We start from the raw sequence: 25,209 nt of genomic DNA on the forward strand, positions 1-25,209 counted from the left end.
ATGTAAAAAACAAAAACATGGCTTGATATACAGCAACATTTTGTTTACCTAAGTAATGCACTCTTGAACCCTGTTGCTGCTCCATTTTCAAGCTACAAGCACTTAAAAAATAGGTTCTTGGTGGAGGCAATCAGAGGGGAAGAAAAGCAAGAGGTAAACCAAGCGTGATTACAGTGAGAGAGCACAGCAGGAGGTCAAAGAAAAAAATGTATAGCTGAAGGTAAGACAGAGCTAATTGGCTTGCTGAGCAGTGAAACCAGCCCCATCCATTCTCCTGGCTTTATTAAGACGTGCCCTTCATTAGATGAGTACAAAGGGGACAGAACAGTGATCACATTTATGCCTGGGAGGTGGAGCAGAGGGCTAGCGTGAGTGTACGTGTGTCACAGCAGGTGGAGGGAGGGGGTCTCCTTGTTTATATGTATATGCCTTTGTCGCAGCGTGATTGTCAGAGGATGAGCAGAAAGACGCCGACAGAGACAGGGATGAGATGGATGAGGTGGGCGACGTGTGCGTGCATGCAGCTCTGTTTGTGTTGAGACTTTGTCAGCGTCCCAGCGGTGCATCACGTGTGTGCAGGAGACACATTCACCTGTGTCTCTCTAAACCTGCTGTGTGAATAAAAACATGCATGACTGTACTTAAATACACACACCAATGGATGCATATGTTCTTATCTGCACTGTAGAAAAAGATAGAAATACAAGCACATATATTATCAGTTAATGCACTCAGCCAAGTCATCCTAACGCCAAAGAGCAGCTTTGGCAGAGGCTTTGTGCGTGTAAATATGACTCTAATTGTAGCTTTGCATTCATTTTAAAATGAAGGGCTTTCAGGCTTGATTAATTATCATAAATATGCAAGCACTGGTAAGATTTTTCCAAAATAAAAACAGCCAAGCTAAGTACAACATAATTTCAAGCAACTTTTTCAAATAAAGCTTGCCAAAAACATTGCATAGTGTAATATGTCATTTAAATGCAATATGTTAAGACGTCCCAATATTTTTAAAATGTGCTTTTAAAAATCTAAACCTCACTAAAAACTGGAGTTAGGCCTCAACCTTTTTTGGGAAGGTTAAGGAAAAAGATAACAGCTTTAGTTGTAAATGCACAGCATGTACATTTTAAATAAGGGTGTGGCTGTACATCTCTGACGGCCCCTCCTGCAGACTGTTCAGATCCGATGTAGGGGTTAGGACACCAAAGGTTCAAAGACAACATTCAAACATAGCTTACAATAGTCCTTTAGCTGTGTAAGCAAAGTAGCTTATGTAGCTACATAGCTAATGTATCTGCAAAGCACATGTAGCCAACATAGCTTAAGCTAAACTCACAAGGCAGCTATGTAAACTATGTAGCTAATGTAGCACAAAGCTAATGTAGCCAACATAGTTAAAGCTAAGCTCACAAAGCAGCTATGTAAGCTACATAGCTTACAAGTTGCTCAAGCTAACTTAGCTACATTGGTTTGTGCAGTAGTGTTAATTACTAGGGGTGGGAATCACTAGTGGCCCCACGATGCAGTATTATCAAGATACTTGGGTCACGATTCGATATTATTGTGATTTTAAACTTTTTGTAATACAGTGAGTATCGCAATATCATATAATGCGATCTATATCATTTTTTAACTGTTTAGATGATTTAGCATTAGTCCTGCCGTCATGTTTGTCGTGTTTCCGCAGTATTTTATTTCATGTAGCGCTTCTTGCAAACATCATGTTTCATGTTCATCTCATTCGTGCCCTGCTTGCATTCCTGATGTCCTTCCCCTGGTGCTGCCATGTTTGTCGTACCTACTTTCTCCTGCTCTGTAACTGTCACCTCTGTCGACCTAGCTGGACAAACAACTGTCCAAACAATTGATCTAATTTTTCCAGTATCATAGACTTCATTTCATATTAGCATTTAATTTGAAAAAATCGATACTTGGTGGTTGAGACGATACGATATATCACCAGACAAAATATCGTGATACCGTGCTTTTTTTTTCTACCATGCACAGCCAACGACAGAGAAAAATCATGGTCTATCACAAGTAAGCAGCACAAAATAATAAGATGACACAACACACAAGCACCTTTCCATAGCAGTTCCTGTCCCCCTATAGCAGTAATAACTGGTGTTGCAAGGCAACAATAGTATTTTATACATTGTGACATTTCAGGTCAAAAATTAAATAAAGTGTACATTTAAATAATTACTAAATTATGTATGGGAAAACAAGCTACATAACTACCTTATGTCCAAGGACTGACACATCACATTTGCTTACATAACAACAACAGCTACTATACTGAGTATATCGTGAAGTTTAATTGAACACAGTATGTAGTGTGCTCATCTAGTGAGGGGAAAAGCTCAACTAAACACCAAGTAAAACCAATGTCAATGAAGAATCATCATCAGTAAGGTGTAAACTGCAAATAAGAATATAAAAACGTTCAATTTCTGCTGTGGTTACATAAGAAATGCATCTTAAATTTACATGAAACAAAGTACCTAAAATACCTGCTGATATATATATATAGCCTAACACTTTTATAATAACATAAATTACTCACAGCATTCCCTGTCTGACGGCTCTCAGCGGATGGCTATGGATTGTCGTCAGCATGCCCTATCTGTCTGAGCTTGCTGCAACTGTTAAATAATCCCCAACAAAACGGTAAAGCCCGCCCACGAAGATTACGTAAACCAACCTACGAAAGTTAAGAAGCCAGGCCCCGAGAGTCACGAACGGCACAAGGCAACACACAGTGACTGACACCTTCCTTTCAACCTTTATTCAATTGTATACAGAACAAATACAAGATAATTCATGCTTAAACTGATAGACTGTCTTCATTCATTTATTTACTTGCTTGTTTGCTTGCTTGGCTGAGATAAGACATCTGCCTGGCAGCATCTATTGCTCCAGAACCTGCATGAATAGGGTCATCACAGATGCGCAAGTTAGCCCAGAGGACTTGAAAGCCATTATTTCGAATTCAAAACCTCAAGCCAGTATTACCTTTTCATTGCCATCCACAGCCTCCAGAAGGCAACTTTCACAGCCACGTATGGACTGACATCAAAACCACTCTTATACAATAAAGTGAAGGACAATGTGATGCTGGAGCGATACCTACAGCACCATATATTGATGTGGTAGAACTCAAGGCTGTGGCATGTGATGACTTAATAGTAAGAAAGAGCAAGCTGGCAAGATCCATCCAGAGTGGACTTTCTATCATTGTTATAAGAGACTTCCTGGGCTGAAAGGGCAAATGAAAGAGAGAAATATGCCAAGGAGAACGAAAAATATTAACAATAAGAAACCACTACTAAAACGACATTTATTGAGGCATCAAGACTCCCCCTTTAATCCAGCCAAAAGCTGCTATGCGTAACCAAAAGTGACTAAAAATCCCATTCTAGTGCATTTAAAGCATTCTAACAAGGCCATGAAGTGGAATTGTTTCCATGCTGAACAAGTGTTGAATCAGAAGAGATGCTGGATAATGGCTTCTTTTTCAATCTACCTCAGCTATCAAATGCTGTGCATATTGACCTACACTAATCATCTTCACTAAGTGGCAATTTAGACAATTATCCTTCAAATTTCTCTTCGAAAGCAAGCACTCTCTTAAATGAATTCATGTTAGCCAGCACAATGTGCCCACACTCATCTAAGGAATGATTTAAAAGGCTTAAATACCCAATATGACTTTTTTTTTTCAAACATAATTAGTTACACGTCCACAATTTTAGTTAAGAAGGCAGTACTTGTGTTTTTAAATGATTATAATTGGAAATAAAGGCCTGTTTATTATTATGTTTACAGCAATGCTGATTAATTAGCTAGGATGGTGTTTTATATTGACAATTAGTTCTTGACCTTGGAAATGAATGTTTGACCAAGAAAAAACCCAATTAAAATGTTATTCCAACTTTTTTTTGAATATCCACAAATGCAAAAACAAAGTAATTTTTCCCCTAAAATTCACAATAGTGTGATTTAAAAATATAACATTCAAAACCTTGTAATTGTATTGTAACTATTTTCTAATATATAGCTGTTTACACATATGCAAACCATGACATTTTCTGGAAAATTTTCAGATGAAAGAAAAAAATTCCCAGAAAAATCCCTGCCTTTCTTGTTCAAACTGTCTCTTAAAGAAGGAAGTGTTGCTTGCAGTTTGACTGTCAGTAAATGGATGAGTTGGTGTGGAGAAACTACGAGGGTGTGGGCAGGAAAATGTCAGGGCAAAAAAAGCTGCTGTTTGCATTTACATTCCCACATGGAACTCATCCAGGAAAATACAGAAAATCTTCAGGACTTTAGGGCAAACATGAGTAGGGCTTTTGGCTGAGTGCTGTAAGATGGGGCCCCTTAGGGGGTTTCCTACTGTCATTGCAAACTTTGCACATTTTTTGCCACTGTGATGTTTTAAATCTTGTTAGCCCTGGGGGGGCCCTGGTGTACTAAGCAGTTTCCTGCCTCACTTGTAGGCAAGCAAGGCCTCTGCTTATTTGATCTTGTGTTTTGTTTGTTTGTTTGTTTGTTTGTTTGTTTTTTAAGATTTATTTTTGGGTTTTTTCATGCCTTTATTGGATAGAGGGCCACAGGCTGGATTTGAACCCGCGTACATAGGTAGCGCCTTAAACCACTTGACCATCTGCACACCTGTTAGTTTTTTAAAGAAAGATCTTATCTTACTTTCTTTTCACGGTCAAATGTTTCACTTTGCTGGTTTTGGGCTATGACCTCTGTACTTTTTTTTCCACCCATCCATTCTCTACATCACTTACCTCATTCGGGGTCATGTTGGGCTGGAGACGGGATACTTCCTGGACTGATCTCCAGTCAATAACAGGGTCGACATACAGAGACAAACAACCAAGCATTTTCACACTCACACCTACAGGCAATTTAGGGTCACCACTTCACATAACAAGCGTGTCTTTTGTCTTTGGGAGGAAGCTGGAAGCTTTGGCTAACTGGCTAACAGCAGTTGGTCACCCTTTCCATCTGTCACAGGGTTTTACAAATTTTAAAACAAGAAAAAGTTTAAAATGGCTGCATGGTCATAATATTCTGTTCAGTGTTAAATCTTTCTTCTCTTCCCTGCACATTGGTGATTTCAGAGATAGGTTATGGCCCAGCAGTGGCAATTAACTGAGAAAACTCCAAAAATGTTAAATAGCATGCTTTGTATGCTGTCTGGTACCTGTAAGGCAGTGGTTTCAGGCAGACAAACAACTATCTAAAAAGAATTCATCTTTATGCAGATGATCTCGTTTGATTTGTCTCTCATAAGCAGACATCAGTATTGATATCAGTCAGCCTGATAACTAACTAAAAATTCTTCACAGGGGTTCTAACCCACACCCTGAGCTTTATTTAATCTGCTCAGGAGGTGGTTTGTTCCAAAACTTTTTTTTAAGCCACTAAAAAAAGTCACACCAAAAGAAGAATCACAAAAATCAAAATCAGCTCGAGTGTTCAAAGCAGTCTTTTTTAGCATGTTGTTTTTCTCCACCATTCTTATTCTTTTTGGAAAGTACAACTCTTAGACTAATATACTACTCATTTATCTCCATGCACATTCTATAATGCTTTGGTATGACCTCTTGATAAAATACCATCATTGTTGAATGACATTTTTTCTCATTCTTGCAGACTAGCATGCGCAGTGATTTGAACATTTCAGTTTTCAGTGGTATGTTTTTATATAAATGTTGTCTCACCTGCATGGACTAACACTTCTTTCTCTTCACATTTGTTTCAGGGTGTTTTTGTTGTGTTTTTTTCCCCATTCCCAGGGTTATAAAGCATCTGTTTTTTAAGTGAACTGAGCTGAACTCTGGGTTGAGGGAAGGAACAGCATAAACCAATCTTTAATTTTTGATCAGACGGTCTGATCAAGAAACTTGCACACACTCCATTGAACTGAGTCTTGCAGTGCTGCATGTAAGTGTGCATTCATTCACACGTACACTGACCTGTCATTCTTTAATAATTCAGCTGAAACAGATAATTTGATTTTTGGTCGCATTAAATATTAATGTTCATAAATATTTAAGATTGAGATGATGAGGCAGTGGTGTCTGACTTGGCCAAGACAGAATATTTTAGCTTTAACAAACACTTGCTCTCACACCATTGTAATAATTGTGTCCCAAACTGCAATACCAGTTTTCTACATCATGTTTTATTAAAGCTCCTAGGAGGAGTTTTTATCTGGTTAAGTAATAGACTTAACTTAATTCGTATGTCTCTTTATGACCTTCAAGGGTAAATAAGACCATCAGCATTAATATTAAATATATCTATAAAGCTATTTTTAATGTCTGAATCTGCTGGAGAAGGCTAGGGGTCAGGAAAAGCTGTTGAAAGAGAGACAAGTGAGACTTTTGGTATAAAAAATCTTAAAAGAAAAAATTACAAAGAGATAAGAGATATTATTTTGTCCACAAGGGTCACCAAAATCACCACTGTGGCTGCACTTACATTCAGCTATAGCCTCTATTACATGCAAAACCCACTCTTACAAGGTGGTTAGATTATCATAAAAAAACACATTTTTGACACATTTCATTATCTTATGTTTTAAAGTGTTGTGATCTGTATAATTAGAGTGAGAATGGCATTAGAATATGGGGGAATTCTGAAAACACTGCATCTCTTTCATAAACCAGGCTTTTACTTTGAAAAGCACAAACCCAGAGGTGTAAATGTAGATCACATATGCTTGTTTTGACCAAAGCATGGCACCATTGTGCCAGGATTGGCACAACCCTGGTTGGGCTCTGGATGTCCTTGCAGTTTACCAGGCTTAGAAGGTGCATTCATACTCAAGTAAGCTTTGGCCATGCAATGATAGGAGACTGAAAACTGATTGATTTATTTCCTTTATAGACTTGGCCTAGAATAAAGACAACATTATGCTAGGCTATGTCTAAAGAATTGTTAAAATCATTCAAAATATCACTGATGTCTGATGCTAGTGATTACTGCTAGTGTTAGCTGTTCTCCTGTAGCACATCAGCAAACATCTTGTGCACAAGAGGTCAACAGGATGTGCTCTGCATTCTGATCTGCCCTCGTAGATGACTATTAACATTAAGTTATGAGTAGATGACAATGCTAGATTCCTTATGTTACAGAACAGCAATGCTACGCTAACAATATTAGCAATACGGCATTACTTAGTTGCTATGAAGCTATGCTGCTCAAAAAGGGTTTAAAATGGTCTGATTTGTGCTCAGTTCATATCGGTGTTTAAATCCTCCTATCCTGACAGCCCTATGTGGCCATGCTGTTTCTGCAGCACCAACCTGTATGCTCTCATAAGTCCCCTTGCCTGAGGGGATTTGCTATTTGGCACCTCTCCAAATACCAGTGATATTTGCACACAGTTTTGTATTTGCACACAGTATTAACTAATAATTCTGTGTTCAGATGTGATAATAAGTCGGACTCATATGATTTGGCTGACAGAGATGTATAATGAACGATTGCCAAGAGAAGTGAGAAATGTGTTATTTTATGGCTGATATGTCATCAACACATGGGCAGCACTCTCTCCACTTCATTCTCACCTCCACTACGAACTTGGCTGCATAGATAGCCGTGCACATATGGGCCGTTAAAAAGTTCAACCGACAGTTTGGCAAACACCTCATTTACAACACCTATAACACCTGTGTGTGCGTGTCAGTGTGTATTTGCTTGCGTGCACGTCCAGGTTGCTGTGGTCCAGAGAGGAAGTGAAGCGTAGAGAAAGTAGACTCCTCTCCTCTCTTCTTCTGTCTATGATTCCCCTGCTGTAACCCTCCCATACATTATTGAGCGCTGAAGAACATTGTTCCACGGCGTTAATTTTTCAACAGGCCAGGGGTGGACGGCAGACACACCCCATCCCTGAACAGCGCTAGACAGGTCACTGATGCGTGCTGTCTTGTATGGTTGTGTGGTTTTAAGTTGTTCATTTACTTCCTCTGCCTGCTCTTATTTATAAGGTGGCGAAGTTGAAGTATTTTATACAGCTTATCACAGAAACGCAGCTCATACATTTACCTTTTTCTTTTCACCCAGTCTTCTTCTGATGTATCAACTTCAACTACTACTCTTCAGTTGTCCTTGTTAGCAGTTGGTACAGGTTTCTTTCATCTATTTAATTACGATATGTTGACTTGAGCTTGCATAGTGCTTTTCTCGGCATCTTTACACTGCAAGCCACACTTACCCATTCACATCCATTAACCCTACATCCATACAATGAAGGAAGACGCTGCTATGTCAAGTGGCGATCAGTATTATGACTAATCCTATTTGCTCACTGATGCAGAGATGCTAAGTGTCCTGCTCAAGGACAAATCAACTAGTGGCTACAAGATCAGGGGATTGAACCCCTGACCTTCTGGTTCAGTGATGACTAACCAACTGACAGCTTCCTTCAATAGTAAAAGTAAACGCCTTCCCATGTAGTGGGCTTTGGCTTCCTGCACAGGCACTGTGGCACAGTGGCTTAGCTAAATCCCAGTGTCAATTTCAGCGACTGAAACTATTACCCAAAATGTTTGTCAACTATCGGTTATCCAGGTCTAAAATAGATTTAAAAATAGATCTTCCATCCATCTTCTTCTTCCGCTTATCCGAGGCCGGGTTACAGTTGTGGCAGGCTGAGCAAGTTAACCCAGACGTCCCTCTCCCCAGCTACACTTCCCAACTCCTTCTGGTGTGGATTGTACAGCATGTTGGTTGTCAATTATTTGTTTTCTTTGAATTGTGTCTACTTTTGGTCCAGTGCTGAAGTAGTGTCTACCTTTGCATCACCGTGAGTTTTGACCTTGGAACACTAGATTCACTTCTGCAAGGTCAGCCCACTGGGTATGATCAAAATCCAGGGTGAGTTCCATGTCCAATCAGAGGGTAGTTTTCATTGCATTGGTTTTTGAGGATCATTGGCATGTTGGTTATTTTTGTCATTTTGGTGTTAGTAGGGTTTTCATTGTAGTCCCCAAATAGTTAGGCTTAAAGCCCCATGCAGGATTGGGCCCACAGCCTCTGTGCAGAGGAGGCAGGTATAACCACTGGGCTACCGATATCCCTACTATTATTTTTTTAAAGTTTAAAAAGTTGTGGATTGTTGCTTCAGAGTGTTATTTTGTTTGATTGTTAGCACTTTGCAATGTCAAAACGCAACATAAAGCCTTGAATACACATTAAAATATAGAAATAACTACAGACTGTACATGGAGAGCCAACTGCTAACAACACTACTAATGGAAAAAACAGCAATATTCATGTTACCAAGTGTCTGAAAACCTGCTAAGAGTCTGAAAATGTATTTGACTACAGTATTACATCAATGTACCCTAACTAGGGTTGTCTTTATTATAGCTGGTATTCTCCTAGCCTGTTTAGGCTTTACCCTTTTTGCTTTAGCTGGGCTGGTAGCTACTAACAGGCTAACAAACAAAGTATAGAATAGCTTTGTTAGAACCCCAGTTTTCTTGGACACTTTTTTTGGTCACATTTCTTATAAATCAATACCCAAAGGTGATGTATGATGGTATATCCTGCCACTTTTTTATACGCCTGACAGTTTGAGAATAGCCAAAGGATGCCATGTATATATGTGTACAGGAAAGTTTGCCTAAAGGGGATTCCTTTGCTAAATGGCTTAAATATAAGTCTGAAAGATCCTCATACAACAGACGGAGTAAAACTTCTTCCTGGATTTCGAGTTTTTTTTCTTTATGTTTTCAAGGATGGCCAGACCTTAAAAACCAGCTAATTAGGAATCTTTTCTTGAACTTACATTCACTCAAATATAAGGCAGCAGCCTTACTTTAAATCCTGCCTATTTTAGCGCACTAGTACCTCATTTGTGAATATTGTCAAGGTTACCTGCACGGATGTTTTGGGCCATATGATTCTGACACATGAAATGGTCCTCGCTTTATTGTGTCCCATAATGCAGGAATTGATTTGCTTCCATAAACATAATAGCATAATATGCTCAGTTGCACTGGGCTCCACACTCCAGCACTAAGGAGATTTTTCTTTCTGAATCTTGTGGGAAATTAAACCAGCTTGGTACTGAGCACGCACACACTTGGACTTTACACACAAATTTACATGTGGTAGAAAAAGGCAGTTAAACATACACAGAAAAGCATGTATTGGCATTCATTAACTCATATTTCTTTTTGTTTTATATGATTTTATTGTACATATTTCCCCCCACTTGTATATTGAAACTTTATTCCCTCTCTGTAGCTCTATTTCACAGTATTAGCTGCTTAGTTTAGCTTTGCAAGAGATTATTACGTGTGGGGAAAGTATTGCTCAGGGGTATGTGATAAAGGTAAGCATGCAGGCGGAGAGCTTAGCCTGTCGCGGCTAAAGGTTAGCTCAGATTTACGGGTGCCCTGCCTTCATTGCCCTGGCTGTTTAAAGAGGGAGACACTTTTAATGTTTGAGAAACTGTGATTGATTGTGGTCAGACGCCGCTGTCTTATCCCACATTGGAGAACAAAAATGTGAGTGATACTTGTAAAACTTTTGACTGACACTCACCTATCCCATATTGTTTAACTACTGAACAGTTATACATTTCTATAAAATATCATTTATAACCGTTTACCGTATTGTTTATGATGTTTAACTGGTCAAAGGACTGGTGATTTGCAACTCTAATCCTCTAATGTCAAGTAAAGGCATATAAGCCCACTTGCTTGCATTGGACAGGATGCTGTAAGAAATCTACATATGCCTAAAATCCTGTTGAACTTGAATATATCAACCCAATCAATTGGGCCCAATAATTCTAGGTAGTTTGATTTCTTTTCACCAGACCCTTTTTGCCAGAGATCTTGCAGTGCTTTACCTTTATCCCATCTTACTGATCAACTATGTTATTTTAGGTGAAGAAATCATATTGCACTCTTCTTCACAGACTGATATTCCCTAAAAACTCACAAGACCATTTTACTGTACATTGGTATCTTAATTCCAAACAGGTTGTGGCTCATGGATTTTGCAGTTTTCTTTAACTTGTTTCGACCCCAAACTGTATAAGATATGGACGTAGTCTCACTGATACCACCCAATGGTGTCTGAAAAGGCATAAAGCCTAAGTTTTGCCTTAAAGCTATGCCGTAAGTCCACATAACTCTTAACTCCCATGCCATAGCAACTCCCCAAAATGTACTGACACATACCACAATCCCTATGATTGGTCTGCAGGCTAGCACTTGTAACTGCCAGTCTCTGAGCATGTCTGCAGGTACATTTTCTACTGTAGTGTTCTTGCCCACAAACAAAATTATCTGACTTGCATTTCCTCGTTCATGTCTCTCTGAGTCTACAAACAGGCCATACTTTCCCATTCCTGATGTGTCCCATCTTTTCTTCTTTGCAATAACTGGAGTCCAGTCAGCTGCTGCTCAATATTTATCAGCTCCAACTTTAATATAATTTACTTGGTTTTCTGTACAAGCAGGACATGTGGTGACATGGCTCAGACATAGTATTAAAATAGCAAAAATGACAATACTGCAGCAATGCAATTTTTGCTATTTTACCTGGACTGTAAGAGATGCACGATTTTAAACTATGCACTGATAACAAGCTGTATGGTCCGTTTATCTTTCCTTCACCAGACACAGCGCCCATGGTTTCCAAAAAGAATTTCAAATTTTGATTCATATGACCACAGAACAATTTTCCATTTTGCCTATGAGCTTTGGCCCACAGAAGACAGCGCTTCTGGATTGTGTGCACAAACAGCTTTTTCTCTGCGTTATGCAGCTTTTGTATGTTGAACTGTGTAAATCAACAGTCATTTCTGGAAGTGTTCCTGAGCCTATGCAGTGATTTCCTGCACAGAATAATGCTTGTTTCAATGCATTGCCACCTGAGGGCCCAATGCTCATGAGCATCCGATATTGACCTTTGGCCTAGTCCCTTGCACACAGCGTTTTCTTCAGGTTCTCAGGATGTTTTTGATGATATCATGTAATATAGATAGGATATTAAAAGTCTTTGCAATTTTACATTTGGGAACATTTTTCTGAAATTGTTCAACAATTTTTAGATACTTTTTTTTTTTTTGCAGATTGGTCAACCTCTGCCAGTTTTTACTTCTGAGAGACTCTGCCTCTCTAAAATGTAGCTTTAATACCCAGCTATGTTTCTGAATTGTTTCCAATTCACCTAATTGGTTGCAAAATTATCCTCATGCTGTTTTTCATTGGCACTGTTTACTTTTCCAGCCTTTTGTCACCCTGTTCCTATTCTTTTTAGATGCATTGCTGTCATCAAATTGAAAATTACCTAATATTTTTTCATTAAATGGTAGAATATCTCATTTTAAACATCTGATATATTGTTTATGTTGGGTTTATGAGATTTGCAAATCATTGCCTTCTGATTTATTCACATTTTTAAGACTGTGTCCAACTTTTTTTGGAACTTGAGTTGTATTTTGTGGTCATAAATTTTCTTAAGAGGACACAGAGGTTTAATGAAAGTAAAGTTCACTTGTAAAACTGAATTACATTAGATGTTACTGCAGCCACAATGCTAAAGAAGGTCCATGGGTATAGATTACTGAAACATATTAATAATGTGACATTTGTAGTTGCAGAATATACTTTTTCTTCCTTTTTCTTGCTCATCATCTCTGCACAATCTCAAACTTTTTTTCTCCTGACCCACTGGGACAACCTGGTTCACAGGTTTGGAACCAGCAGCCTAGAATAACTTAAATAAAAAAGTAATACCATGGCAACATTGACATCTACTGTGTGCATCTATCAGAAGCTGACTGACACCTGACCAGTTCATATTTCATACAGAAAAAATAAATAATAAAAATGACACATGAATAAATCAAATTCACCTATGGGTGTCATCTTCTCCTGCCCACTCAGAGTCACTCTCTGAGATGGTGCAGAGATCTTTGGACCTGCAGCGTTAGAAGACCAGCAAGAGTAGAAATTAGTCGCCGGCAGCTCAGACTCCTGGGAAATGCAGAGCCGCGGGTGAGGAGGAGGCGTCACTGAGGCATGAATGGAACGAAAAGGGCCACTGGGGAGGTGCCAAAAGCTGTGTGCCTGTGAAAGATGTGAGTGTTTGAGCACATGTAAGGATGTGTTAGGGATGTACGTGTGGACAGAATAGTAAACAGCTGATTGGTTCCTTAAAAGGTCACATGTATGGACACTGACTGGAGGAAATCAGCAGTTGGCCCGGGTTTGGGAGTCTCTCAGGGATGAGTAAATTATCACTCAGCACAAATGCACACACATCTGCCAAAACACTCTCTCTCACACAAACTGTAGTGTAGTTCTGCGCTGACATACATACACTGACACATTCTGGAGCGTCTCCATTTCCCGCTCACACACAAACGCACACTAAAAGAGAGCCAGACCAGTGTGCTAAATAAAGACAGACAGTGGAACAGATTTTCACACCCAGCGGGGCCATTAGCAGCTCAGTTAGACCACCAGCAAACTTCCATCCTCATCAGCATCACAAACGCACACATCCAGACACCTGCCATCAAACAAAAGCATACTCACGTACACTCACAGGCTTTGTAGACATAAACAAATCTCATAGAAGACACATGCTTCCACAACAAAAAACTTGCTGAGACACATCATCACTGCAGATTTGTCTGTAAGGCTGGCTACACGCTAGATGTTAGTCAAAGCTTAAGTTATTTAAAGAAACTATAAGACCACAAACATAATGACCTTGCCAACAGATTATTAACAACAGACTCATGCAAATGAATAACTTCAGCCATACAAGACCACAAACCTGACATTTGAAGTAACAATTTCATCATGGCGCAAGATCTCACAGAAACTTGTGTGATCAAACGTGATGAAAATGGGAGGTGATTTGTGTTACTTTGGCATGTTTTGACTGCTGACTTCCTCTCAGTCTTCCTCTGAAGCGTCACACAATTTTGGTGCGATGTCTTATCATGTCTTGATTGACAGGACGACCAACCTCCCTACTGTCCGACAGCATCTTGAGGACAGCATCCCAGGTGTAGGGCAACATATAGGCCACTTCATTCCAGTCTATAGTCCTATGGGTCCATTTACCAATCTTGATAGCTTCCCTGATCCATCCCTATGATTCCTTCTTTGGCAACAGTTTAGGGAAGGTCCTTTTCTATTCCAACATGACTGTGCCCTAGTGCACAAAGCAAGGACTGTAAAGACATGATTTGATGAGTCTGGCGTCAGAGAACTTGACTGGTCTGTACAGAGCCCTGACCTCAACCCCATGAAGAATCGGTGGCATGAACTGAAACGGAGATTTGCGTGCCAGGCCTCCTTAACATCAGCGCCTGACCTCATAAATGCTTTACAGAATGAATAGACAGAAAATCCCTTAAAAACTCTCCAAAGTCTTGTGGAAAGCAGTCCTAGAAAAGCAGAGGCTGTTATTAGTGCACAAGGGGGACTGACTCCATATTTGAGTACATATATTAGAATGCAATGACATTACAGTCTGTGTTGATGTAATGGTCATTGCAGTTTTTTTTTTTCAAAGTAGTGTAGCATTCTGCAGATGTAAAACTCAGGCTTGATAAGGTTAAGTACAATAATTGTATTGACAGTACCCAATTTGTGAGTATTTTTGCCAGGCGGCTGCAACACACCTTGAATCGGCCCCCCAACTGTTGGAGCTGCGGTGGCATAACTGACTCAAAAACCTCAAATTGTGCAGTATGGGAGCACACAAGGGAGCAAATTTTCTCATACACAGCTCATAAAGAGTATAAGAATGCACCTGTGTGCAAATGTCTGTATGTGTGTGGCCCCCAGGCTGTCACTGAAATACGAATACTGTGTCCAGGAGCGCAGGGCCCCTTAGGGACATAGCTATGAGGGAGTCTGCTGCTGGTGGCGGCCACAGCAGCACCACAGCCTTCTGGGAACTGGAAACCAGCCTGCTGTCTGACTTATCTGTGAAAACTCAGCCATGTGGTTCTCACAAAAACCGAAGAAACGTGGCATCTGGAAAGCTGGCACACTTGCAGAGACGCTGAGCGAAAGATGTTTTTGTGAAAACTAAACGATGGATGTATCACCAAGAATGGACGACAAACAGAAGATAGTGAAGTGGCAAGTGTATTTTCTCACATCTGGATACTACTGAGGCTGTTTTGCCTTCAGTCCAATTTGTTTTTGCTCAGATTGAATATAATCTACCAAAAAATCCCCCAGTCTGAGATAAATGTTCTTGGGTAACTGGTGTAAATTGCTTACTTGCAAAGATTCCCTTCAGTGAACAAAAACAAACAGAGGATTTTCCTTTCTGCAGTGGAACATTAAAGCTGAAAAACTCATCCTGGAAATGGTGGTAATTTTTGGAAAAGAATACTCTGGTTAAAAAAGTGAGAACCTCCTGGACTGTGGCTCGTGTTATTTAAAAAACAGATTCACCAACTTCTGCTTAATTATGAATTCTTGCCGCAGGCCAGGCATTTGTACCTGGCACTGTTTTCATTAATGAGGGAGCTGATTTAATTGACTGTGTGCCACAGTCTTGGTTGTGAGCGTCCATCTGACACACTGAACTGTGTGCGCATACGCGTCTACACACATATGCTACATGCCCCAGTGTGTGTCGACCTGGGCTGTGGCCCCAGGGAGCGTCCTCTGGCATGAGCTCTGCACTATGCTAATGAGGAGCCTCTATCGTGCAATAATTGCTTTGTGTTGCAGAGGAAGCACACGGCTGCAGAGTGGGAGCTCCTGTTGGGTTGGACTTGTGCTTAACATTCATTGAAAGTGCAAGAAGTAGATGTGGCACATTATGGATACACTATGTTTCCTGGGCATCACTTAGTTCATGCTTGTTTACACTTTACAGTATGTGCCGCACTGGAAATAACAGAAATGATGGCATATCCACTTGCATATGCATTTCTTTTATAGACAACCTTTTATTTTATCTTCCCCTTTGAATCCAGAAAATGCCAAGTTTGATATTTTCCTGACATTAGCAAGGCAAAGAATCTATAAACATGATTTTTAAGGTTTTTTAAAGAAAATTCAGGCTACTTTATAGAATTTTAGAATCGAGCAATAATCTTACAATATGTTTTAATGTTGGAAGTAGAAATAATTAGTGCAGACAGAAACAACAGCCCCGCTTGTTAAACTAAGGTCCCTGAAGACAAGTTGTATTAATTTTGTTGCCAGCAGGACGGTGGGCTCTGTTGATGGGAGAGAAGTGGTGACAAGGAGAATAGTCAGGGACTCAACTTTAATCCAGGTAATAGTAAGAAAGCTTCTCAAGCATGTATGACACTCTGTCCTTCATCAATGAGGAAAGTTTGCTCTCTCTCTCATTAAAAGTGGATTCCCATCGATGATTCATCATCCCTAGAGGTAAAAAGAAAAAACAGTAAGGATCTATCCAGGCCACCCAAAAGAGAGTACTCCTTAGATCAAGGGTTCCCAAACTTTCCCGCCTGTGACCCCAAAAATAATAGCACCAGAGACTGGGGACCACCACCACCCCTGGAGGTGGACAAAGGTTACTTTTTGCAAAAAGCATCTCATACAAATTTACAATTAAGGGAGTTTTTGTACAGATTACATACATATAAGCACAGATCTCATTTAATAACTATGGTTTTATTCTAAAATGAAGTCATTTAAAGAAAAAATGTAACAATAATGTATAAAATATACAACTAGACAATTTAAAATTTCTTTGGGTCAAGCATCCTGTGACCCTCCATCAGTGTCTTGAGACCCCTCTGGGGGTTCCAACCCCCATTTTGGAACCACTGCCTAAGATGATTAGAATAACAGTGTTTCTAAACACCAGTGGTTTCAACCTTTTTCCTTTGAGCTCCCCTGGTAATATTAAAAAAACAAACAAAAAATAAAGGCCAGATCCTCAGGACCCACACAAAAATGTTTTGCAGTCAACTTCTGTCGTTTTTAGCGATAAAATCCCAATTAAGCAGGTCTACAAACACATGTTTCAGTCAGAATTTTTAAAATTCAACAAATGTTTCACATTGATATCAGTTATTATTTGCAAACCTGAACTGGCAACTACATCGTAGACATAGAGAGTTCAAATGTTTCTTGTAGATGAATGCTGTTGACTAGGGCTGGGTTCAAAAAATTGATTTTCCGATTCAGATCGTTTTTTTTAATTGTTTTTATTTTTTTGATATCAATTTTTTTTTTTTCAAAGATCGATCTTTTATTACTGACTGTTAAGTCTGTGTTGCACTTTATTATGTTGATTGATCAAATGTGTTGGTCAATAAAAGTATTTTCAGGAAACAAGTTTGGGGTCATTTTTTAGTGCGAACTTTAATATTTTAAACATTGGGCCTAGTTAGAAAGTTTCTTAATAATAATTCAACTGAAAGTATCATTTCTGCCATTAGTGCTCAATGACTAATTTTTATCACTTTATTCATGCTAGTTAGCTAATAAGCTCTCCTTATGTAACATCATTTTGGTGGTTGGAAGTTAGAGTAAAATCTTGCTGTTTTATTCAAATTACTTTTTACATCACCGATGTTATGCTATGGTGGTTAGCTATTTAGCTAGCAGCTAACTGTCTGTAATCCTGGGGCTGGGAAGTTAAAGTATCACTGTTTTATCAGCGCTAACTCTGCGATTTGACTCAGATATTAGCTGTTTGCTAGCTTTCTATAACCTATTTTTGGTACTTGGATGTTAGAGTAGTGCTATTTTATTGGACACGTAACCTGTCATGTTATGCTAGTTATCTCAATGCTAATTTTCTGTAACCACGTTTTGGTGCTTGGAAGTTAGCGGTGGTTAGTGGTTTTGTTGGAGCTAATATTGTCAATACCCTATGTAGTGTAGCACTGGTTCGCTAGTTGCTAACTTTCGGTAACTTTATTTTTTTGGTACAAATTGTGCTGACTAGACCTAGTTTTGTAAACCTTGTTATGTTACGCTTGTTAGCTGGGTAGCTACTTGCTAACTCTCTTCAAACTTTTCTTTGCGCTTGGAGGCTAATGCTATGCAGTTATATCAGAGCTAATTCTGGGGGCTAACCTAAACTTTTAATAATATAATATTACTATGATTGTTGCAGCAGTAGGCTACTTTTAAAAGCTTTAACTCACCTTTTTCTTAAGAGGTATGAACTAATTAACAGAAAAATAACTGACATATTACTCGTTGATGGAAAAAAGAAAATCATTAGTGACAGCCTAAGGCCTTTATGTCAGCACTTCTCCCCAGAGTTTTGCTCTCCTTCTGTGTGAGCTGATTTTACAGTCAGATATCACTGATGAGCTCCTATGGACTTCCTAATGAGAGTAACTACTGTAGATACTCATCAGTGATCAATGTTTCCTGTAGCCACACAGCATCCTGGGGGTAAATGACTATCTGTGCACGCTTGATAGCGAGGTATGCTTGCTCACGTTCGGTTTGGATCCTTTACTGCATCGCTGTCTGTCTCCTGCTCCTGATACCCTGCTTCTCCCTCCTCTGCCTCCCTCCTTCATGCTCTTTTATCTCCCCATCGTAGATAAAAGCAAAGCGCACATCGCCAGGGAACAATTAGTCTCGGCCATCTCAAATCTCTTCTGCACATCTCAATCTCCCTCATTTTTGCAGCCTATTTTCCTCTGCGCCAGGCATAGCATTAACCCACACTGCTCTGGGAGATGCCCAGGCACTTAAACTCTAAAGGCACCGCAGAGTCTGTTTTACATTTTATCTCTGTTTTGCATCTGTTAAGCCTCCGTCTGCCATGTTTCTCCCTCATATATCATTTTCACGACTGCTCTCCTTACATCACATAACTTGAGTTTTCCTTCTTCCTCCGCTTCATTGTGCATTCTTTCTTTGCACAGCTCGAGACTCCACTTCACAGTGTGACTTTCTGATTAGCCGTGTCTCTGTTTTGGCTCTGCTTTTTTATGCTTCTGCTGTGTTGGAGGCTTTTTCTTCTTGTTTGACTAGCTTAGCGGGATCAGATTTTAACTGAACACAGCGCAGTCAGGGTGGCCAGGGGCATCATTTTTAACTTAGAAATGCTAGGTAGTGATGTGAGCTGAATCTGACAGATCAATACTGTGTGCTGCTTTATTGAGTCTCTTCTGTCTTCTGTTTGTTATAAATATTTATTTGCGGCCGTCGGCCTACGGGCTCGTGCCGCTTTCAGGTTCTCAAAAGTCAGAAGTCAGACCCAAAGTATTGTTTATGAATTTGCATAAAGAAAAAGTGCAAGGTTTTATGAATATTCAATGTTGACTTATTGAGCTATGCAAAGCACATTTGAACTGCAAACCACTGCTCATATTCTTGTTATCCACGTAAATTCCCCTTTATGTGCAGTATTGTGTATCCTTATTTTAATACAGGGATTCTGTTTCACAAAGGCAAACCTGTTTCAAAGCATCAGTTGGATTTTTTTATAGACGTTCCTCAATGTGATTTTTTAAAAAATTTTCTGTATTTTTCACTTGCTGCTGGTGTAATACACAGAAAGTTAACTCACATATGTGACTCTCCTTATTTACAACGACAGGGTAAGATGGGCTATAAAGCTACCACAGCATACTGGTATTTCTTTTTTCAGAGCCCATCAAATTAAGCTGAGCGTTAGTTCATGCAGTACACGCTAGTCATACACCCAGCCGTGATCAGCTGATGACCAGCTGATCCCAGTTATTGCCTCCCAGCTCCCATCGCCCGTCACACCTCTTTCTCTCAACACAGCGTTGTATTTAAATGTGACGTACTTCTCCCTAATCCCTGCTTGCATTAATGCTAATGGAAAAGCTTTACCTCCTCCACCCCAGCCTCCTCATTTATAGCATAAAGCTTGTTGCACCCTCACATTCAGATTCATGCTACTATGGATTAATTGCTTCTAAACAAATTTTCTATCAATCCTTTAGTGTGTTTCAAGCCATATGCTCCCTGGAAATTCAAAGCAAGCTGCTTGACTTACCCAGGGAGCATCTTTGAGCAGGGCCTACTCCACCAAGTAAAACTGTACATCCATTTTGCAATAAATCTATGACGAGAGTGTTCAAGTTCAAGTATATTAACAGTTTGAAAATCACTGGCAATATTTCCAAGTTTGATTAAAATTAGATTTTACTGTCAGTTACTCATTTCCCCATAGATTCCCCAAGCTTTTATCTTAGTTGGTAAGTTAAATGCTTCAAATAAAGGACCTTTTTATTAACAAGGGGACAGATTTACCATCTCAGTAATTTTTGTTTAAGAAACACTCTATATGACCTAATACCACTGAGTAATTCATCATTTCTTCAGTTTTATGTGGTGACAAATAAGTTTATAAGCATTTCTACAGACTGTAATGCTACTGTTCTATTAATCCACACCAATGTTTTTTTTTCTTCTTTTATTTTTTGGTGGTTTGAAAACCTTTTTTCAGAAGCACCACAGCTACTGTCTGGAAGTTGTACCACAATACAATGTTGTAACTGTCAGATTCCACCTGACAAGTCAACCATATAGAATTATTCATTGTCTCCATGCCCCTTTCCTAACTTTTATAGCATTGTTTATTGTTGCATTTTAGAGTATATGCCTGATGCTAAATTGTTTTTGTCATTGGTGTATATGATAGGTGATCTTGAGTGTCCTTGAAATGCACTTTAAAAACCAGGGGCTGGTAAGAATGATGGAAACTTTTAATATATCTTTTAGATTCCTCTAATTTCTCTGGATCTGTGCTGAGATGTTTCTACATCTTGATTGGAGTCCACCTGTGGAATAGTAAATTGATCAGAAATGATTTGGAAAGACACACATCTCTCTGTAGAATAACTGACAATGCATATCAGGGCAAAAACCAAGCCATGAGGTCAAAGGAACTCCCTGCAGAGCTCAGGGACAGGAGTGTTACAAGGCACAGATCTGGAGAAGGCTAGAAAAAAGTTCTGCTGCATTGAAGGTTCTCACGAGCACAGTGGCCTCCATAATTCTCAAATGGAAGAAGTTTGGCACAACCACGACTCTTCTAGAGCAGGTCGCCAGGCCAAACTGAGCAATCAGGGAGAAGGACCTTAGAAGAACCTGATGGTCACTCTGACTGAGCTCCAGAGATCCTGTGGTGGGATGGGACAAAATCCCAGAAATACAACCATCACTGCAGCCCTCCACTGATCTGGCCTTTATGGCAGAGCAACAGCACTGATTGCTTAAATCTAACTGGCAAAACTATCGAGATTGCGGTTCAAACTATTCCTTTCTTGTTGGCATGAACAGAAGCGTCTTTGTTGATGGTCCTCTGTTTGAGTTAATGTATTCCTTAATTACAGGAGTATGTGATCTGGCAGAGCAATGATCATTATGAACCAAAAAACACTTGTAATGATTGACTTCTATTGGTTTTTCAGATTGAGCTATAAAAAAGATCAAAGATCAGATTGTGTTTGAGTAGGAGAGCATTGATACCACTTGATACTTGTCTTAATTAGTCTGTAGATCAATGATTTCAAATTTCAACACCCAGTCATTTGTAGAGGGAATATTGTGTATACATTTAAGAGCTGTTTATGTTCAATGTGTTTATAAAGAGAACATTTGGAAATCATCATAAGTGTTTTTTGGCAATCATTTGAAGTCCCATCATTATAGGAGTACATTCCTCCATCCACTGTAGTCATAGATTAAACAAACCCTAAAAATAAATCTGATTATGCTTACAAAGGCATCAAAAGTAAATCTGAGCTTGTAAATCATCTGGGTTCTCTCACTCTATTTTACTCTCTTCCCTCATTTTCCTCCTCTTATCAGTCTTCCTCCAGTGGATTTGTTCCAGCTGCAATTGAAGAACAAAATATCAGCACTATAGATCATTTTGACAGTTTAATTTCAATGCCTGATTATCAGTCAATTTGATAATTATATTATCCAACCATCCAATTAATGTGTTCTATATTTACAATGATCATCGAGTAAGCTCTCCATCTTTGCATCGTTTATCAAGGGTGAGATATTGGAACCCAAAGAGACCTTGACAGTTCATGTGTTGGCTTTCTTGATTGAGGTATAAAAGATCGGTTCGTGTCTGTTGCCTTGTGCCGTACAGTATGTGCATCACCCTGTGGAGACGTTCTCGCTGGTTCTTCTCAATCCATTCCTTCACACTCGACAGAGCGTGTTCGAGAAACACAGAGAGAGCGCAAGACAGAGCGAAACGGAGTGGAGGCGAACCAATGGTGAAGGATTTCATGCCTCCACCTCCTCTTCGGCTTCACTCCTCGGCTGTCTGCTCGGTCTTGCTTGGAGGAAAAGTGGTTTGCTGTGCCAATGTGTTACTGACACACAAATACACAGAGCAGCGGATACGAGAGCGATCTCTCATGACATTGATGCCTCTGCTTCCTCTTCTCCGACTCCTCCAAGAGAGTCAAGATCGCCCAGCAAAAGCAACAGTGCCTCACAGGAGATTAAATGGGACACGTTCAGAATGGGTTTTCCATCTGGAGTGTGGCAGCTTGGCGTTTACAAGCCGATGATAATCAAATACGGCACAGTTAGCTCTGTCTTAGGTGAGATCCGAGCATCTGACCACCTACAATCTGTCAGAGTCACATAGATGTAAGCATCAGCTGCCATCCCCTCCGCGTTCAAATGTTTTTCATGACTTTGACGACTCCATGTCTCGCCATCCTGTAAGCCTACCTAATCATGATGAAAGATAAAGTCACATGAAATAAATTTGCTCCTCTTGCTTTTATCCCTACAGCTCAGTCTTTGTTCCTGTCATACTCCAGTCTCTCTTTTCATGTGTGAATTTGTGCCTCGGGGTTCATGGATTTGTGGGGGATTTAAGAGAGGGTGTTCTTTATTGCAATGCTTTTGAGGTATTTTCTGTCCGCTTTGTGAGGCAGCGCAATGTCTCAGCGAGAAAAAAACAAAAACCTGTTCTTTGTTCTTTACAGATGATGTGCCTCCCTACTTCAAAACGGAGCCGGTGCGTAGCCAGCTCCACCTGGAACGCAACAGGCTGGTGCTGACCTGTATGGCAGAAGGAAGCTGGCCGCTGGAGTTCAAATGGATCCACAACAACACGGAGCTGACCCGGTTCTCACTGGAGTATAGGTGAGGAGAACAATAATCAGTGGATGGTTTGTGAGTGGAAAGAAAGAATGGGAATGAATGACTGAGATGTGGCAACAGTGAGTCAGAAAAGTAGGCCAAAGAAGACATACAACAACCCACACTATCATTTGGCTGGGAAATTCAGTTCAGAGAAAAAGCAGTCAAAGACTAAGGCTGTTGCTAGCTGACTATTTTACCAGTCAGTTTAAAGGACTTGCCGATGACTAGTCTAAAGGTTTGTAAACATTCAGAAAATGGCCAAAATATATCACAGAACATTCTGTGATCCTCACGGGTTAACATCCACATTCCTGTTTTAAATGTGGTTGCACATTGCTCTGGTCCAGAGTTTCAGCTAGACTCTTTTGTCAACTGCTACCATATGCTGGGCATAGCCATATGACAAGTAGCCTTCATTTTCAGCAATTAAACCTGCAACAACAGAAAGAGTGCAATACGGCTCTATGTCTGAGGGAGGACTGAGGAAATATGTTTCTGTCTGAGCCCATCCAAATCCAACACAGTAGAAACCAAACTTGAGTTTGTGTTACCTAGCTATAACAGACTGCTCGACACTTATTACTCATGTCCTGACTTTGGAAATTACTGCCAAAAGACATTATTTTGTCTTTATGTATGCTGTTTAAACAAACAAATTTTTCTTACACATATGCAGGCAGTTGCACAATATATGCCTACGTTTAACACATAAACAACAACAGCACTAAGCTTCACATTAGCACCAGTAGCTCTAAGTTAGCCCATTAGCACATGACAGGACCATAACTTGGCAGCTTACTACAGCCAAATATTATCTTCCACTGGAAAAACCAACAAATTGTCTCAACAGAAAGCTAACCACATTAAAATTCTGTATTTTAAACAAAAATGGAGTCTTACAGTCAGTTGTCCAATATTAGTCTTCGTATACTGATGATCTCAACTGTAACCTCCACTAAAACCATCGTAATATCTTTGAGACTACTCCAAAGAAATTACAGTAGTTTTAGCGGAGGTTACAGTTGAGATCATCTTTGGAGTAGTCCCAAAGAAATACAAAAGCCTGTGGACACTTCAATACAGTCTTTCTCTAATCAAAAGTACCTCTACACCGCTGCTGGAGATTAGCCAGGACACCCCAAGCTTGGGGGAAGTGAGGTGGTGCTCTCACATTTGGCCCTAACATTCCATGCCTTTCTGCACGACATGATTCTGTGCTGAATAGAGTTCCACTTTGTCAGATTGTTGGCAATAGGTAGATTTACCCTCTCATTGACGTCCACTTTAACTCTCTGTTTGGTCCAGGCCCCTCCCTAACCCGGCTGCTGTATCAGTGTTTATGTCGCTCAGTTTGCTTTTCTCAACTCCCTTGTTACCTGCAGTGATTAGCAATTCAAAAACCTCCCATATCACCGATTTCTCTGCATAGTTTTCAGCATCGCTGGCTTTCAGTAGCTCCAAACTCTCCCGTAGATGTTTTATTTTACATTGTACGTTCATCACATAATATTCATTGCCTAAATTAGCCATGTGCCTACATCGATAAACAACCCCAGCACTGAACAGGAAGCGGGTCCTAGTAAAATTACATTTAAATGATTCTTGCAACATACATAATATTTAACACACTGTACGATATGTGATTATTCACTATTTACTTATTTAGCAATTTGCATATTTTTCAGCTGTTTCTTTTGGCAGTTAATGTTTTTATCTGCTGGATAGCCGCCTATGAAACTAGCCAAAGACCAGCAAATGCCATCTGAGAGAAAGTCTCCCCTGGCAAGCTTGGAATGCATCTATTTTTTGTATAATAGCCTGGCTATTTTTCCTTGGTGGACACAGTGATTAAAATCACATAAAATCATTTTTAGCAAAGGATATTTGGCCAAAGTAATACTATTGATAAGGGGAAAAATGCTGATCTACACTAGCTCTAAGGTAATAGCTGTCAGCCAAACTTAAAGAGTAAAGTAAGTATTGCTTCCCTACTGAATGGGAAATATTGTTAGTTTTTTTCTTAATCTATCAGATATTTTGTTAGATATATTTCAACTCAAAGTAACATCAG

At 39.7% G+C, this 25,209-nt stretch overlaps 1 protein-coding gene across 1 annotated transcript in view; it reads left to right on the forward strand.

Annotated features, from left to right (window-relative positions):
• Window positions 1-23,010: 23,010 nt before the first annotated feature.
• The window catches only part of sdk2b (sidekick cell adhesion molecule 2b), a 179,467-nt gene continuing 177,268 nt past the window's right edge, over window positions 23,011-25,209 (forward strand). Inside the window, exon 1 of the mRNA XM_041815899.1 lies at window positions 23,011-23,138. Coding sequence (XP_041671833.1) covers window positions 23,059-23,138 — 80 coding nt within the window. The 5' untranslated portion in view covers window positions 23,011-23,058. The remainder of the gene's footprint in view (window positions 23,139-25,209) is intronic.

This window comes from Cheilinus undulatus, linkage group 20 (genome assembly GCF_018320785.1).
Source record: "Cheilinus undulatus linkage group 20, ASM1832078v1, whole genome shotgun sequence".
NCBI classification, from domain to species: domain Eukaryota; kingdom Metazoa; phylum Chordata; class Actinopteri; order Labriformes; family Labridae; genus Cheilinus; species Cheilinus undulatus.